This window comes from Rousettus aegyptiacus, unplaced genomic scaffold (assembly GCF_014176215.1).
Source record: "Rousettus aegyptiacus isolate mRouAeg1 unplaced genomic scaffold, mRouAeg1.p scaffold_m13_p_1, whole genome shotgun sequence".
Lineage (NCBI taxonomy): Eukaryota > Metazoa > Chordata > Mammalia > Chiroptera > Pteropodidae > Rousettus > Rousettus aegyptiacus.
In genome coordinates, this window is record NW_023416284.1 from 59,362,138 (window position 1) to 59,381,596 (window position 19,459).

The window sequence follows — 19,459 nt, forward strand, 5'->3', positions numbered from 1 at the left end:
GGGTTTCTGACCAGGAACATACTCTGGACAGAAACTGACAATAGTTTCCCTTTTTAAGCACTGCCTACTATGTGCTAGGCTCTACACTAGGCACTTTATATATGCAATTCTTTAAAGCTTTATAACAACCCCATCTAGCAGATATTATTAATCTCATTTTAATAATGGAGAAAAATTAAGGCCCAAAAGTAAATTGCTCCTGATCACACATCTAATAATGGAAAGATGTAGCTATTCTAACCTAGACATTTATTGCTGACTCCACCATGCTATGTTAATCATTTCTGTCCATGCTGTATTTCTGGGTAGGAAACAGAGTTTATCTTACTTAGTTTTATGGAGACTTGGCTGAAACAGGATTTCCTGTCTTTAACAGTTACTCTGAAACACTTCATTTTCAGTTTTTGCTTCAACTTGAAAGGCATTTTAGTTTAAGGGTTAAAAGTGCAGAGTCTGACTTCAGACTGCCTGGGTTTAAATCCTAGCTTCCCTGATTATTAGCTCTATGAAATCACTTAACCAGTTTAAGGCTCAGTTCCCCATCTGTAAAATGGGTATAATAGCAGTAATTTACCTCAATGTGAGGATTAAATTAAAATTAAATTTATTAGTATCTATTTCAAAGACAGTCTGGAACACAATAAAGAGTAAGTGCTAACTACTGTTATTACTATCCAAAAGCACTGTCTCCAACTGACAAAGCCTTGAGTAAAAACAAAGAAAATGGGACAGAAAGTAAATGGCACTGACACATAACATCCCAATAAAGTCACGACTTTACATAATAAATATGCACATAGCAAATACCTCAACATTTTAATAATTTTAGAAAGTTACGATTTTTAAAAAACATACCTTTGACGAATTACAGGATCAGATTTCTCAGGATCAATGTAAGGTCTTAGGATTTCATTAATAGTTTTATCATCTGGCACTCTTCCCGAAAAATGAAAAACGAAAATAAAACATATTATTATTTATAATTTTCTACTAGAGGTGTTAACTTAGAATTACTAAATCTTGTGGTTTTTTTTGTTTAACTGAATACAGATCATGTTTTTATTTTACTTTTGGCGATATATAATGTCCTGTTAAGCAAAAATTACTTAGAAAAACAGCTCAAAAAGACTTCTTGGAGACACGTAACAAAGTCTTAAAAAATAGTATTTTGAGATGCTCCCTATAAATTAATTATAAAAGTATGAACAAAACGTATGATGCCTCTTTCAACGCACACCTGTGCTCAAAGATGAAAATAAATGTCAGGGTGAAATATATTTGAAAGCTGCAAAAATAAAAAATCTGAAAAAAAAAGTTTCATATTACGCTAATTTCAGTGCATGTTCTAGTTTACTCATTCTAAATTTGATACTCCTGAAATGAAGCATGTTGTTTTCTGATTTTCCTATATGTATGCACAATATTTTTTAAACTATTAAGCTGAGAAACAAAATTAAGACACTGTTTTGAACTAGTAACTTTCCTCAGTCATTTATACATATTCATATATACTATTGTATAATACAATCCTATCTGTAAAATTTAAGTCCTTTCCCTGTCTTTAATCTTGTATGTACCTTCAAATAAGAAAGTTTTTCACTAAATTCCATGACAATTACAAAAAGAGGACATTTATCCATAATGTAAGATATATGCTAAATATATTACTTAAAATGCAACTTTAAAATTTTCCTAACCCAAGGAATCAAAACACAACTATTAAAATTTTTAAATGGCATTTGAAAATGTTCATAAAATGGTAAAAAACTATGCAAATTAATTCCAATTATGACTATACATACGTACATGTATAAAATATTTTCTGAAGGATGTACTATGATGTTAATAGTAGTAATCTCTGTAGAGTAAAATTGTGGATCATTTTTCACTTCCTATATAATCTGCCAGCTTAAGAAACAGACAGTTTCCAGCCCTCTTCATTCTCCCTGCAGCTCTTTCCTTAATGCCTGCTCCCCTTGCTAGAGTAAACACCACCACGATTTCTGTGCTAATCATTTCCCTTAGTTATACCACTTCTGTAGGTAGTCTTAAAAAGTGCACTTTTTTTTGTTTCATATTTACTAACAGAATCAAACTTTATGCAGTCTTCATAACTTGATTTTCTCAGTCAGCATTATTTCTAAGATTTATTCATATTGATGTGTAGCTTGTATGCCATTCATTTTCAGTGATGTTTAGCATTTCATAGTATCAACATACCCATTCTAATATTAACATATATTTACTGAGATTACATTTAACAATTTACTTTAAATATAGAGACATAATAACAACAACTAAATTCTTAATAGACAGTGGTGCTACTTTACCTTTTCTCTATGTATACAGCTTGACTCTGTGGAAACTGGAGTTTCACATGCCAACAAAACTGCTGTTTTCTAAGAGAGGAAATAATCATGTGAGGATCAAGGTAGAAAATAAAAGTGTGAACACAAAGCAAACTTCCTAAATTTTTGTTTTCAGATAATAGTAATTCTAAAGTACTTAAATTTTAATCTATTTTGTTTCTATTAAGAGCTATGTATTATCACTTTTCTAGGATTTTAGAGGCCAAGTTTTTTAAACAATATAATTGGAAGGGTTTTTAAAGAGAAAAAAAAATTAAGTGAAGCAGTTCAGAATTCCAAGGATTTTATGTTTCTGAATTAAAAGAAAATTTCTCAGGGGGCTTTTGACATCAGTGTGCTACTACTTGAAGTTTACAAATAAATTTCCTCATGGCTAAAAACAATAAGCTGATGTCTTTTTCTGATTAGTCTGGAAATTAGGTGAATGAAGTATTGTCCGGTCGAGACCAGCTGGCTGTAGATAGACTTCTGAGCCATGAGTACGTGCATTCAGTAGCAAAACAGTAGACAACACGTTGGTTGCTAAGCAGAGTGCACTCTAAACTAGAGTCCCTGTGCTTTCAGGTCTAAATTTTGGTTTGGTACAGGACCAACGGCAGTAGTAATTCATTAAATGTCTGTTTTTAGAAAAATGACCATATGTTCTATTTAACATGTCTAAATTTGGTGACACTAGATACCGTTACTTTTAAAAAATATTTAATGCTCAAAATATGGAATCTATTACATAAATTTAAATGTTTTCACTACATGATAGTTTTACACATTTTTTCCTTATTTAAAAGAAATTTCTAACAATCTACTGGCAAGTTAATAGCCAGTAGCATACCCAAGTAATGGCCACCATCTCCTCCAAATCTATGCCTTAGCAACATGCCACCCGCCGCCCAAATCGAAAATAATTTTCAGTTAACACAACTGAGTATCTCCCACCAAACGTCGACATAATTAAATTATCAGAAGACAATAACCATAAAATCAGTAAAAATCCTTCTATTAGGGTAAGTTATCACAGATCTGCTTAAGGATGTTTTCTTTAAACAAAACAGTTTTTGGCAGTAACTAGAGAAAAATATGCTTGATTATGCTTATGTTGATAGTGCCACTTATACAAGAAACAATCATGTTAAGTTTCATTTTTTGATAGGATAAAATTGTACAGCACCCTTCACTAATTTTTAAAGGAGATGTTAAAATCTCAGGAAAAAAAAAACCTTAAAAATCTGAATGTAAATACAACAGTTATTGGTTTTAAAGAAAACACCTTGCAATGTTTGTTACCCGTGAAACAGGCACAGCATAATATCACTATTGACAGGCTGAGAGACTACATTCCTCTCTCAGTAAGAAATAAACCGATTTTTAAATCTTAATGCATGACATTGTTTCTTTCTAAATATATTTATTTTTTTCATGTTAAGTTACAGGGGAAAAAATTATGAACTTGTTATCTTATAGAACTGTAAATCATACTCAATCACCCCATCACTGCTTGAGTAATTTCAAGAACCATTCCTATTTCTTAACATTCAATAGACCCTAAATACCTTCAGAAAGTACTTAACATTCCAAAAACAAGAGAGAAAAGCCCTTGGAGATCATTTTATTTGCTGTAGTTAACTACTTGTGGTTATAAGGAAGTCATTCATTACTGTTTTATTATATACACATTGCTAAATTATGAGTATTTTAAAAATCTTTCTATATTTGGCTTCACTTCAAATATGAACAAATTTGAAAAGTACATTTACTTTTAAAAAATGTGATCTTGCAACATTTCAAAAACAAAAAGAGAATGTAAAGACTACTCAATGTACTTACATTCAGATTTAACCAACTTGCATATTGCCATATTTGAGATTTTTTTTTTTCTTCTAAGAAATTAAAAGTTATGGGTATGGGTAATGATCCTTTGTACTGTCGCTTGATCCAATTCCCTTCCTATCATCAGAGGTAGCTACTGTCTTGAGGCTGAGTGTGTATTCTTGCCATTCATGGTTTTATATTTTATATACATACATATATACACACATATCTATAAACAGCATAGTATCTTGTATGATATTAACATTTATTTCAATGTTATCATACTCTAAAAATCCTGTGCTTTGCTTTCTTCATTTAAGTTATACTTTAGAGTTTTATTTATGATACATATAAATTAAGTACATAACTTTAACTGTTGCACAGTATTCCACTGTGTGAAGAGTGCCAAATCTCCATTCTCTATTAATAGACATATGACTACTTCAATTTTTTGCCATTTGCTCTTCCATATTAAATCACAGAAAAGAAAAAATAAAAGAATATCCCCAGGGATGGGGCTTTCATTGACCGCTAGTAGAACACACAACTAAAAGTAAACTTCATTGAAAAAAACCGCCTGTACTTTTTTAGTCTATGGTACTGTAAGAGGCATTTGAGAACAGTTATTCAGAGTAAACTATTTAAGTGAACAAGTAGAGATAATGAAGGATGTTATATAAAGAACTCCTAAAATGAGAAAGTTAACTATCTCTAAAGTAGTTTCCAAGTCTTTGGTGTTCCTGAAACTGATGTACCCCTGACATGGACAATCAAATCTCCTCCTTAGTTTTAAAGAATTAAGTTTATTTCCCATTTTTCATAATTATGTACTATACTGATACATGTCTCATTTAAAATAATACATATAACCAAAGTCCCTAAAACATTATTTGCGAGAGGAACTGTAATTAATTATGTATGTTTTTCATTTATATTTATGTTTTCTAAAAGAATATACTTTTGTAAGGAAAAAAATAAAAATAATGCTTCATTGAGTATCTTTATATATATATAACTTTCCGTATTTTGGATTATTTTCTAAAGACAGACTCCAAGTAGAATCATTAGGATAGAGCAGTGTTCACATTTTGGACCAGATAATTATTATGGAGGTGAGTGTGGAGACACTGCCCTGTGTATTTTAAGATGTTTAGCAGCATCCCAGGTCTTTACCCATGAGATGCCACTAGCAACACCCACTCCCTCAGTTGTAACACCTAGATACTCCCAGATATTGCAAATGTCCTCTGGGAGGCAAAATCACCACTGTCTGAAAACCACTGGGATAGAACTTTAAACACTTACTATTTACTCTTAATGCATTAGGACTATTCTTTCTTAAATTCAACAAAATGCCTAACACTATATTAGTGTCCTTGCCATATTTATCAACATTCATAAGAATAGAAATACTGTACTAAGAAAAAGAATATTCTAAGTAACTGAGGCACCCCAAGGCACTATGTGATAAGAGTTTGATAACAGACTGGTGAACTAATGGTGGCAATTATTAATCTTCATGTTCCCTCTGGAAAACCTGATAAAGTAACAGAAAAACGAACCTCCTGAGTCTCATGAAACTAAAGTAACTAACTATTCATGCATGGCAACGCTTTTGCTCCTCCTCCTATCAACACACATGCACACACACAGGCATTCTCAATAGGGGAGCATCACCCCAAAAGGGGTGAAAACTGGTTTTTAAGAGGCTAAAAATAATCTTAGCTATTATAATTGTTTATGGCCCTCCGAAGGGCCACCGTACATAAACAGATATACAGTATATCTGTGGTATCAAAATATCATGAGAGGGCAATTAGAGAAAAAAATGTCTAAAAGGGCTCTTTGTGAGATGATAATAAAAAGGCCAAGAAACACTTAGACTGTACATGTAGTAAATGAGGAAAATAAATATTGTTTTATACACACTTTGTTTCAGTGAGTTAATACAGGTAACTTATTTAACAACTCTTGCTTGCTAGAAACTATTAAGGATCATTTTACCCCATATTTTCAAGAAAGTGATATGTGGATGAAGACACAAATCTGGGGCTAAGTTCTCTACCCATATACTCAATTATTCTTTTGATTTCATGACTTAAAACCGCCAATTTTCACCTCTGGAGAGCTACCATAATTCTAAGGAAGGAGATACAAATCAAAAGTCATCAGATTCTTTTAAATGGCACTGCTCTATTGATACAATAAGATGTTCAAGCCAATTTATAACCAGTGTAATGTAAACAGAAATGAAATATTTTCACCTACCAGATTTACGAAGATGTTGTTAAAATTAGAAATCTTAGGGAAGTGTGATGAAATGGACACTCTCCATTATTGACAGGAGTATAAACTGATGCACGTTTCTGAAAGTTCAATTTCATAAAAGCTATAAATTAAAAATTATACTGAAAAATAGTATACTTTTGCCTCAACAGTTTTATTTTCAGGAATTTATCCCAAGAAAATAACTGGGCAAGTAATGACATATGTACAAAATGTCCACTGTACTACTTCCTAAAACAAAAAATAAATCTAAATGTATATTGATTAAATAAATCATGGTAAGATCTACATTCTGAGATGATGAGGTAGGACTATATGCACTAAGGTAGAAACACGAGTATGTTAAATAATGGCATTTATATTTAAAAATATACATATTCATACATGTATTTATAAGTATAAAGATATGCCCCAAACTTTTAACTATGGCTATTTAACATAATAAAAGGACTTAATTCTTAATTTATATGTCTGTATTTAATAACATTTTGACATAATGATTTGCTATTTTTCATAATCAGTAAAGTCAAAGATGTTTTCATGGAGAAGTGAAGAATGATAGTCATAGAAAAGACAGACATAATTTTAAATTCTTTTTAAACTTAAAAATATTTCATTATTTAAAGTTTTAAAATGTTTCCTTTTTATCTCAGAAATTATTACCCAACCAGAACTAGTGTTACTTATTTAACTAATCATTTTGACAGCTTCAAAGCTATTTTCCTCAAAAAAATATGCTACAATTAAGAGTTACAAATGGAGGTTGAATTCTGAGATTTCCAATACGAAGTTGAAATGAGTTAAAATATTTTTATTCTTAAATCCTACTCTTCTTAACAATTTATTACTTGATGTGATCTCTGTGTCTCAGGTTTCTCACAGTAAAATGGGGATGCCAATAGTATTTATATCATAGGATTAAATGAGTAAATATATGTCAAGAGCTCAAAATACAGCAACCAAAAACGGTAGTTACTGCTATTATTACCATTGTTGTAATTCTATATTCAATCCAATGTCTGAATTAATGAGGCTTGGAACAGGATACTGACAGGGCCTTCAATGAGAATATTTCACCATGAGTTCATAATCAAATTCTACTTAACACTGCATTTAGTGTTCACTGGCTAATGGTAAAACTGGGTATGTTGATTAATACCAAAATGTAAAAGACCCTGAATGTTCTGCTAAACAGTATGGATTTTATTCTGTGGTTAATGCACCAACATTTACAAAGAAGAGCGAATGAAATGAGGCCTTACAGAGAGACTCAATGTCCTACCACTTGACTCTCCTAATAAGTGTTTCCCCTAGTATATTCAAGATATTAACTCTTCAGTACTTGTTCGTAGTTATTAAGGGAAGGATTTTCCACTACTTTTGAGAAAGTACAATGACATATTATGTCAGTTTAAGAATGCCTGAAATTTTTACTTCTGATTTTTAAATACTGGTGACTCCATGAGGTAAATAAGCTAAAGCTAGACTATCTACATGTCTGATTTCTAGAAGAGAATACCACTAATTAAATTAGAAAAGTTTCCAGGTTATAAAAATTATCAGTAGATCCTTTTATCAGAGAACATTAGCAAGAAGCAACAGTAATAATAACAGTTATTATGTGTTTTTTATATGTCAGGCATTGTTTTAAATACATGCATTAATTCATTTAATTCTTGTAACTCTATGACACAAAATACCATTATTTCATTTTAAAGATGAGAGCACCAAGGTAGAAAGAAGAAAGCCACTCCCCCACAGTCATTATTCAGCTGGAAAGTGGCAGACCTGAGCTTTGAACTTATGTAGTACAGTAACTCTAGAGTCTATGTTTTAATCTACTATATTATTTTTAACTTTCCAGAATTGAAAATTCAATAACGAGTCATATATTTTTCTGCATTATTAGTTCAAAAGTATCTCTATATATTTTTTAAATATTTGCATCCATATTTGAAATGCTTTTTAAGTTATAGTGAACATTTTCAAGCCTACTTGGCTATCTTGTCCCAACACCCTCCTTCCTAATCCATCACCATACTTTGATAAATTGACCCCATCCCTATTTCCAAGGGTATATACTTATTGGTTGGCTTAAGAAAATCACTATCGTATATTTTCCTGAACACAATGGCTCAGGATTGGGCAGATGGCTTTAGTTAGTCCAATCAGAGTGAATTTCAGGTTTCCTATCCTGTAATGCTGGGAGAGAAGCACTCTTGGATATTTACTATAAACCAAATTTTTACCATGAGCATCTTATGGCCATGAGGATTCAGCTGACACCATAGAGGATACAATGGAGAATCAGCAATAAATTGGGTCCTTAATGGTAAAATTGAGTCACTGTATCTATTAACTCCTAAGTCTATTCTGCCTCTAGATATTCAATTATGATAGCCAATAAATATATCCTTTTAACAGCCCAAACCAGTCTGAATTGGGTATTTTACTTCATGCAACATAAAGCATCCTAATTAATAAAATTTTCTTCTTTCTAGGTTTCACTTTTCATTTCTAAGCAATACAAAAGATAATCTGTGAATGATCAACTGTTATAAAATATAGAAGCAGTAAATAATACCTGAAGGAATTTCAGGAAAAAAAGTGTTTTCTTCCATAGTTGGTTATACAATCTTATTTTAATTTAAAGCAGAAAGAAATCTACCAAATTTTGAAACCTTCCAAGGAAAAAGCAAATGTAGAAAATAAGCTATATAATCCTTCATTCATAGCATTTCATCTTTTAAAATATATTTCTAGATCAACATTTAAAGTCTGGAAAATAAAAGAAGCTATTCCTCATAAGAATAATCCATCTATTTTATTAGGGTTGGTATCATAATAAGTGTTCTGGGAGAGTGAATATAAAGGATCTGTGTAGTCACTTAGCATGAATTAAAATTACTGTAACTGGGAAGAATGAAAACCAAAATTTTATGTCTCACATAATTATGAAAATATTTTGAAAAGTTCCAGTTATATGTTATATTTTGCTCTTTTAAAAATTAGTTTCACCACTACATGATAATAATAGGAAATAGGTTAAGTATGTGGTATTGATTGGCTTCAGTAGACAGTATATTAAAAACATGGATGTAGTAGAGGAAGAACAAAATGAAAAAGTATATTTGCTTCAAATAATTGATAAATACTTTAGCTTAGTAAAGTAGTTCTCAACTGGAAGTGTTATCAACCTGGGAGGTGGAGGCATTTAAAAATGGGCAGTTTTGACTATTCCCAAACTAGGGAACACTTTAGGCATTTAGCTGGTAGGGACCAGAACTGCTAACCTTCCTATAATGCTTGGGAAAGTCCCATACAACAAAATTGTCTCGTTCAAAATGACAATAGAGCCCCTGCTAAGAAACACTAGAATGCAGAAAGGAGAGCAGATATGTGTATACCCAAAACTGAATACCAGCACTAAATTCTGGCATCTGTTTCACATTACCTGCAGAGAAAATATGTACTATGGGAATTCTGAAAGGAGAAATAATGGAAAAGATGAGCTATCATGTGTACTTTCACTAATGGCTAGGAAGTATGGAAGGGGAAGATATTTTAGGATTAATAATAGTGACCTGCCTGGGTACATTTAGTTGAATACATTAGGAAATTAGGTGGGGACAGATTATGAAGATCTATATTTACTACAGAACCCTCAGAGGAACAGGAAAATTTTCTGCTCGAAGTATGACTCTATCTAAACTCCCTGGCATGGTATATAGGTCCTGCAAGGCCCAGGCCCAGTGGGACTCTCTCCGGCCTCATTCTCTACCATTTAACAACTGCCACCCTAGTTTCTAGACACACCAAACTACTTTCATTGTCTTAAATTTGCTACTCTATTCTTTTGGATCTGATGTTTTCACTATAAACCATCCTTCCCTTCTGTTTGGATAAGAACCTAGACTTAAAAACTACTCCTTGTCCTTTAAAAATCTGTTCGAATTCTATCTTCTCTGCGAGGTCTTTCCAGTCCCCAGTTGTCAGTGAACACTTCCCCAAGGCTGGGGCAGTAAGTCCTCCTCTGTGCTCCCACAACATTCCATGAGTACTCCTCCATTAGAGCATAAACTACAAAACGTGTAAGAGTTAGCTGACTTGACTTGTTTTCCCATTGACTGAACTACTTATAAAAAAGGACTGTGACTTATTAGCATATGGATCTGTGGTTTGAAAGGTAGAGGTAAACAGCAGAATCATCTGGTGCTTTCTTTTTTTAAATTAAAGACAATTTTTTAGAGCACTTTAAGATTCATAGCAAAATCAACAGGAAGGTACAGAGATTTCCCATAAACCCTCTGACCCCACACATGCATAGCTTCATCTAGTGATTTTAAAAAATAAAGATGCCTAAGCTCTGCTCTAGGCTCAGTAAATGAGTGATTCTGTCAGTCAGCCCAGGCATCTGCATTTTGAAATTGTTCCAGTTAATTCTGATGTGCTCTCTAGAGCGAAAATTTCATACTACACAAAACTGGCACTATTACTGTCCTCATTTTACAAATAAAGCAATGGGTATAGAGGGGTAGGTAACTTGTCAAGAAAACTCCCTTACACATAAAGATTAAATTGTCATGTTTAACACAAAATAAACATTCAAAAATTATTAACTACATCATTATTCTTCCTTTAAAAAGCTATTTCACAGAGGAAGACTTAACATTATTTTGCTTAATGAGAAATACTTGAAACATTATATTTCCAACTGCCTGAAAGGTAGCAGTTTCAAATGGGGAGGGGTGATAAGAAAAGGGAGTTAACTTTAGGCCATGGAATGGGATACAATACTTGAGAGCTTTAGACACTCCAAGGCCAGGATATGAAATGACAAATTTCATCTATTGGCAACTCTGCCTATGGCCTGTGAAGGTACCTCTGAACTAATGACTCCTACGGGACAGAAGCATTAAAGAATTTTGAGCAGGTGACCATTATTGTAAAAACACATTTTAGAAAGATGTATCTGGCAGTAGTGTGTAAGAGCGACTGAGGTGAGGAGACACTGAAGGCAGGGAGAGCACTTAGAAGTTCCATTAGTTTAGGGTGAGTCAAGATGGCCCTGCAGGGGATAATATAGCTGATAAATGCTGCAGTAAAGAAAAAGGAGAAGGACATATTATTCCAGAGGCATATCATGAAGGAACAGACTTGGTTGTCTAGGGAAGGACTTCCCTAAGTGAACCAATTTGGGAGCCCCAAGAAGATCAATAGAGTTTGGCTTTCCATTTTCATGAATGCTAGCGAACTGCTGTTGTGGAAAGATGTACCCTCTGTGAAGCTACGTCACAGGCACTTCCTTACCTCTGTCTCAAGACCCAGTAAGGAAATGCCTGACTGGGGAACCATTAGGTTTCTATTTTTTAACACCGTTTTTTAAGTCCCTACTGTTGCTCTGAAATTACTACATCAAACTATATCAAAGCTGTTATGGCAGAGAAACCGGAGAGCTAAACATTTTCAATTAGTTAATAAGTTGTACCTATTATGTAATCCCCCAAAGATCACCGCAAAATCCACTTGTTCCCCTCATAACCACAACTGCAAAACCCATCATTTCATTTTCCTTTGCTAGCTTTTCTAAACTCAGTTTGCAGCTGAGTAACAAACCGTCTATAAGACACCATGCATAAAAAAACACAGTGCTTTAAGAAGTGTATCACCACATAATTGTTTCAGGAAAAAAGTGCTACTGACATTATGCAGAGCTGGATGAGTAAATCACTGCAATATAATTAGAATGCTGTAATTTCATCCAAAGGACAAAAAGTAATTTTTGAATCTGTAAAAGGTTATTTCTTTACAAGAGAGACATCTAGTGGCTAGCTTCTAAATCAGAACTGGAGCTCAAATATTAATTCACACTTTTGTTTAATAATGTGCACACTTCTATTTTAATATCTTTGTCTAAGAGAGACCCATGGACAGAGAGCTAAAGAACCGTGGGTCAAAAAGAAGTTTAAAACTCAGTTCTAAGCTGATGGCAGTAAAGGAATGGTAATAAGGATTGGATGGCTTAGAACTGAGGGTTGAAGTCAGGTGGAGACGAAGTGGGAAGAGTAGATCAAATACTGGGCCCCTTTCTGGGGAATGGGTGGTCTGCTCTCACGTAAGAGTCCAAGCCTGGAGAGAAGCTAAAGATATTATTGGGGAGTAGTCTCAGTCCAATTCTTTTTTCCAACTGACAAGTCAAAGTGCATCCCCCACCTTCCTTACTGCCTAATCCTCAGACCCCAATAGCCAGAAAAGTAAAATGAACTTATGCAACCAAATGATACATGTTATCTAAGCACAACCATACATGTTTGGCGTCCTTGGCTTCCTGTAGCAAAACACTAAAATACAATTAAGAAAGAGTGGTAGTCATGAATAAAAACATGAACTTTCATGTGATAGCATCAGAAAACTTTTCAAAGATTATATTTACAATTCAAAATGTATTACAGTCTTGCCCATATCAATCGATGTCTTTTTAAATTACTTTAAAAAATTCATTTATTCTTGAAATAAGCATTATATGCACAAAGTCTAAAATTCAAAAAGGTACAAAAGGGTACGTAATTCTCAACCCTGTCTCTAAGCATCTATATATAAAGACTATTTTTCACACAATAGCAGCAATAAACAACATGGTTCTGCATCTATCTTTATTCACGTAATACTTCTGGCATTCATTCCATATTAGTACATTTTAGAGCTGTTTCATTCTTTTTCCATTGTAAAGGTTTACCACAATTTATTAGGCAGTCCACTATTGATGAATATTTAGATTGATACTACTCTTTAGCTATTGCAAATGATGCTGTACTGACTATCCTTGCACGTATTTCATTTTCCTTCTGTATGGTTATATCCATCAGAGAAATTCCAAGGAGAATTTCAGGGTGAAGAGTAACTATCATGTTTTCCTGATCCACCTCTTTCCTGCTAATGACCTTATTTAACTTAATGCTGGAGAAAGTGCTTATTTTAAACAATTAGGGCAACATGGTAGAGAAGATAATCTGAAAAACCTTTTAATAGCATAGTAAGAAATCCTAGAGAAATAGAACAACCATACTAAGCTCATCATCAAGTAAGAAAAATCTCAGGGCCAAAAGGAAGCAGAAACTGAAACTCACAGTGGAATGTTAAAAATACGCATGCTCCAGAGGCCTTTGCCAATCTTGGTAACCAAGAGGCTGATGTTTCAACAGTTACTGGGTGACATGAGACAAGAAACTTGGGCCCACGTAAACTGGAGACCTTAAACTGAGATCATTGCATAAAATCAGTGAAAGGATGAACCAGAAAAATCCTGCCTATTAGCAAAGGGAGACAACAAGGAAAACTGTTGACCTCAGTTTGGGCTCTAGGGAGAGAAAAAGGCGGAGCAGTTGGAGAGAAAGGTTTCAATTGAGAATGCAGCTTCCGCAAAGGGATCTCTGATTCAGATTATTACTACTAGTATGGTCTGAGAAACTTCAGACTAGGAAATTAAAAGAGGGTCCTGGATTGATACCATAGAGTATCTGGCATTAGCAAATGTGTACCACCATCTACATAAACTTGAGTGCACAATTACATTTTAGGAAAAAAACAAGGAAACAAGAGTCATACCATAATCATGAGTCGACAAATATCAGGCAGCAGTAACAGACTTCCAAGAGCTTCACATACTGTTAATTTATACAGATAAGAAATATCCAAAATTAGTGAACAAAAGGAAGCTTCAAACATGAGAAAGAAATACCATTCTATCTAAAAGACCAGATGGATTTAGGAAAGAAACAGAACTTTTAGGGAAAAAAAAAAACCCATAACTGAAACAAACAAAAACAGTGCACGGGCTAAGGATCAGATTAATTAGACACAGCTGAGGAGAGAAAATGACTTGGGGGACACTGATGAATAAATTAAATAGTATGTAGCAAAGACAAATAAATAAGAGGACAAGATAATGCATTAGAATTTTCCAGAACTCATTCAGAAAGCACAAATCCCAAGGAAGATAAATAAAAAGAAACTACATGAAGATACACATCATAGTGAAACTACAGAACTCTAAAGACAAAATATTAAGATCTTAAAAGTAATTGAAAGAGAAAAAATAAAAAGACCATATAAAACAACAGTATTCTCAATAGTGAAAATGAGAAGTGAGAAGACAGTGGAATAAAAAAATGAATTACTAAAATAAATGTCAACTTGAGATATTTCATATTCAGCTAACCTATCATTCAAAAGGATGGGCTATATTAGTGGTCCCCAATCTTTTTGGCACCAGGGACCAGTGCTCCTATGAGAATCTAATGCTTGATGATCTGAGGTAGAGCTGAGGCAGTGATGTTAGTGCTGAGGAGCGGCTACAAACACAGATAGATGAAGCCTAGCTTGCTTGCCAGCTGCTCACCTCCTGCTGTGTGGCCTGGTTCCTAATAGGCCACGGACCAGTTCCGGTCTGCAGCCCAAGGGTTGGGGATACCTGAGCTATATGATTCCATATATATAAAATTTTAAAACTGGCAACATCTTTGGGAGAAGAAAATTAGCACAGGTTATCTTTGGAGAGGAAAGCTAATTTGGAAAAGCTTTCTGGGGTGATGACAATGTTCTATACATTTATAGGAACTAGGTTCTACAGATTTATACGTTTGTCAAAGCTTAAAAAAAGTACACTTATGATTTGTACATGTCATTGCACGTAAATTGCACGGCAATAGAAAAAGTGAGCTTTATATCTTTCAGACAATTGTTTAAACTACATTTTTTTTTCACTGAACATATCATAGATGTCATTCCACAACAATACTTCTACATTTAATTTTGTTTTGATTTAATGGCTGCATAGCATTCTACAGCATGAAGTTACCATTATTAATTTAACTCAGAACTATACTGATGGGTACTTGAGGTTTTTGATAGTTTTTATACTACTACAAACAATGCTGCAAAAGATATATATGGACATATACCTCTCCGTGAAATGTACTAATATGTTTGTGGGCTAAATTCTTCGAGTAGGCATACATAACATTTTGAGAAACAGTACCAAACTGCCTTCTAAGAAATGACTACTACTTTATACTCTCAAGAACAGTGGAAGAGGAAAATGGCCTAACCCAAACCTTCATTAGACTAGATATTACTAATATATGCTTAGCAGCCATATAATAGATATGTATATATCTTTCCATGATATATGTACATATATATCTATGATCATCTGTTATCCTTTGCCCCCTTTATTAAGTTGCTAGTCTTTTTCTTGTTAACGCATAAACTTTGTGATATATGTTAAAGATTTTTTTTATCCAGTTAGCTTTTTGACTTTATTTTGGTCATTTTGTGCCAAACGATTTCTAAAAATTAAGTAAATTTAGCTATCTTTTTTCCTTTTGGCTTTGGCTGGAATGTTTCCTCCCTTCAAGATTATGAAAATATTCCAGTATTTTTTTATTTCATTTTAAATTTAAGATTTTGATCCACCTGGAAGTTCTAGTAAAAGATTAAGCCTTTTTCCACCAAATGGCAAGCTGTCTCAACTGCGTTTGTGGACTAAGTAATTATCTGCCTTAATTAGATGTTGATCAAACAACAGAGTACCAAATATCCTTGTGTCTATTTTCTACAATCTAAGGTGACTATAGATTTATATGTCAGCACCATAAAACTACTAGAGTTTCATAAATTTTAATGAGTCCAGCCTCATTACTCTTCAGTTTTTCCTGGTGATTCTCCCATGTTTATTCTTCAAAATGAACTTGTCATTTTATCATGAACTCTTTACTTCTTCTCAAAGAAAAACAAAATAAAACAAAACAAATGAAAAACCAAAATTTTATTAGTAATTTGATTAGGATCACATCAGATTTAAAGATCATTCATTTAAGAAATAAATATTATTTCTATAGTATTGAGTTTCCTAAGAACAAGATACTTTTTTTCATTTGTTCAAATCTTTTAAGTCATTCGGTAGACTTTTAAGTGTTTGTCATATAGGTCTTTAGTATTTCTTTCAACAGTTTTTGATTAGAGTCAGGTAAAAGTGAATATAGTTATATGCCCTACAAAGAGATGAGGTAAAAAAGTTTACTTCTGAGTCACTATTTTAAAGTCGTTTGGGATCTGCCCCAAAATAAGTAGGGGAGCTTCTACTGGACATATTTCCTAATCCAGCTCCTCTTTTTAACAGATATCAAGATGTCTTGCTTTGGCTCATCTTATTCTTAATATAAGCACCATTTAACTTTTCTTTGTTCATTAAAGCTATCCTTTATGATGTTCCTGGCAAATTTACCAGTTTTCCAAACTTCATCGCTATTAAATACTACATTTTGACCTCACAGACTGGTTAGTGTTACAGCCCACATTAACTATAAAATGAAAATTACAGTTCCTATTCTTAGAAAAATTCACATCACATAATTGTGTGTATGATTTTAGGAGATCCAGAGTCATAATGGTCAAAAACTCCTGCCATAAAGGATGCCTGGGATAGAATAAATTATGCTTCTAAGGAATGTATTGCATCTGCTGCTACATAACCTGCTGTTAGCTCTATAGACGTAAGTCAGGCACAGTGACATATTAGTCACACTTCATATGGGGATATTCAAATTTTTTTAAAAACTTCAATTTTGAAATCACTTCAGACTTTATAGAAAAGTTACAAAAACACCACAAAGAATTCTTCACTCAGAATGATCAAAAGTTAACATCTGAATATTTAATTTTGAACAGGCTCATTCTGAGTTTTTGACTATATTATAGCTCAAGCTACTTAAACAAAGGACAAATTTAATATCCAGGGAGTAGTAATAATAATCGTAGTACAGAACAAAATCTTACATTAAACAATTTCCAAATCCCCAAACCTCTGAAACTAAGTTTTTTTTTTTTTTATAACTCCTCCTGCAGCAAAACCTGACTGAGCCTATTTATAGTCATTATTTATCCATTATAATGTGAACATTTGTAGGTTTTACTGCAGAAATAGTATTCTCTGATTATGCAATGCTACCACAGACCTATTAGTAAATGTATTCTATCCCTAAGATTTCAGATAAGAAAGCATATACCTTTAATTGTCATTGTACATTATTTACTAAGTACTAGGTACTATTTTAGGTATTATTTCATTTAATCTTCTCAACAACCCAGTAAGTTTGATCTTGCCCAAGGTTAATTAATGTGTACCAAACAATACAGGCAATGTTCAAATTCAGGTTTATCTGAGTTAAAGCCTTACCACTTTTGAAAGTTGAAAACATGCACTGAAAAGGAATCTCTTAAAAACAGAAGTGAAGATGAGTCTTTAAAAAAATTCAGTATTCACTTCTTCCCTCCGAACAAAAATAACACTACGGTCATCTAAAACATTGATCATTTTCATATGAATGGCTGAAAAAAAACACAAGAATCCCAAAGAAGTTACTTCTAAGTGTCTTTTTTCATATTCTTCCTCTGAAGTGCAGGACCTTATTTATGTTGTTACTTACATACCACCTTTTCGTAATCAAAAGTTCTGTAATCCTGATTCTGCCATGCATTAAGTTCAATAAGTATGTCTTCTGCATTCATCTAAATCAGTGGTTCTAAAATAGTGATTTTGCTTCCCCTTTCAGCCCCCACCCCAAGAGACATCTGGCAACGTCTGGAGATATTTTTTGTTGTCACAACAGAGGGATATGTGTATATGCATGTGTGTGTGTCTGTGATACCAACATCTAATGGGTATTGGTCAGGGATGCTGCTGCTAAACGTTATCCTAAAATGCACAAGATAGCCTTTCACAAAAAATAACTCTCTAGTTCAAAAATGTCAATAGTGCTAAGGTAAGAAATCAAGATCTTAATCACTGATGAAAATTCTGAACAAGAATGAACAAAATCTTGTGATTAAAGAGATTTCAAGCTGAGTGACTGGCCATATTCTTTAGGTATGGCTTTCGACTAGCCAGGAACCCACGTTAATCCTTTATTATTCATCCAACATCTGAATACAGACATTTTAAATTCGGTTAGCAGCAAAACCATTTTCCATTTAAAAATATAATTGGCCATTTAACAATGAATGGAAAAATTTAGTTACATAGACGTAAGTTACATTTTTTTCACTGCACTGAGTCCCAAAATGGTTCTATGAAGGACAGATCACCTTATTGCATTAAAGTCGAATGTTACACTTAAATTTTAAGATATCAATCTAAAACATGTGGGCAAATATTCTATATCTCAGTAGTAATTGAGTAAAAGCAAATTAGCAATTTTTTTTAAAAAAGAGACAGCTCGGTGCTAGTTAGATGTTTAAATAAGTAGTTTCATATAGAATTACATATGGAAATAAAAACGGGTTTAACCCTAATTTATTACTGGTCCCACTTCATAAATGAGGAAACTTAGGCACAAAGTAGTTAAGTGGCTTAGCTTAAGATCACATAGCTAGGAAGTGGCTGATCAGGAAATTGAACCCAAGCAGCCCAGCTCCAGTTTGTGCTCTTAATCAGTTTATTTTACTATTTCTGAATTATACAGAATTTTTTTACAACTATTTAAAATGCATCAAAAGTAACTGGAAGACAAAATTAAAGGATAAACAGATTGGTGAAAATATTCAAATGTATATAACAGAACAAGATGAAATATAAACAGGTACATCTTAAAAGAAATAAAAATTTAAGAGCTCAGCCTCTCTAATAATCAGACATGAAAAAAAGTTTAATAATATTCCATTAAAGTACAAGTATAACTAATACAGGCACTCTCATACTTTTTTGATGAAGGTTCAAAGTGGTACTTTTTTGGGGAGGCCAATTTGGACTTTCTCTCAAAAGTTTAAATGCATGTAGTCTCTGACTAATAATTAAGGTTTCTAGGAATGAATCCTACAGAAAAGACAAGCACATAAAACAATTTGTTCAAGCATTATTTGTAATAACTAAAAACTAGCGATAAGCTAAATGTTCATGAATATGGGAATAATTAAATGAATTAATATATAGTAGTCATAGT

The 19,459-nt window shown here is 33.0% G+C and overlaps 1 protein-coding gene across 5 annotated transcripts in view; it reads right to left on the reverse strand.

Annotated features, from left to right (window-relative positions):
* ZNHIT6 (zinc finger HIT-type containing 6) overlaps positions 1–19,459 on the reverse strand; it is a 55,343-nt gene that overhangs the window by 24,948 nt on the left and 10,936 nt on the right. For all 5 annotated transcript variants that reach the window (XR_001594833.2, XM_016128075.2, XM_016128072.2 and 2 more), the window contains exons 6-7: positions 2,331–2,399; positions 856–936 (exon numbers count right to left, since the gene is read on the reverse strand). Coding sequence is in view for 4 of the 5 variants with exons in the window: in XM_016128075.2 (XP_015983561.2) it covers positions 856–936; positions 2,331–2,399 (150 nt within the window). In the remaining variant the exon portion in view is untranslated. The remainder of the gene's footprint in view (positions 1–855; positions 937–2,330; positions 2,400–19,459) is intronic.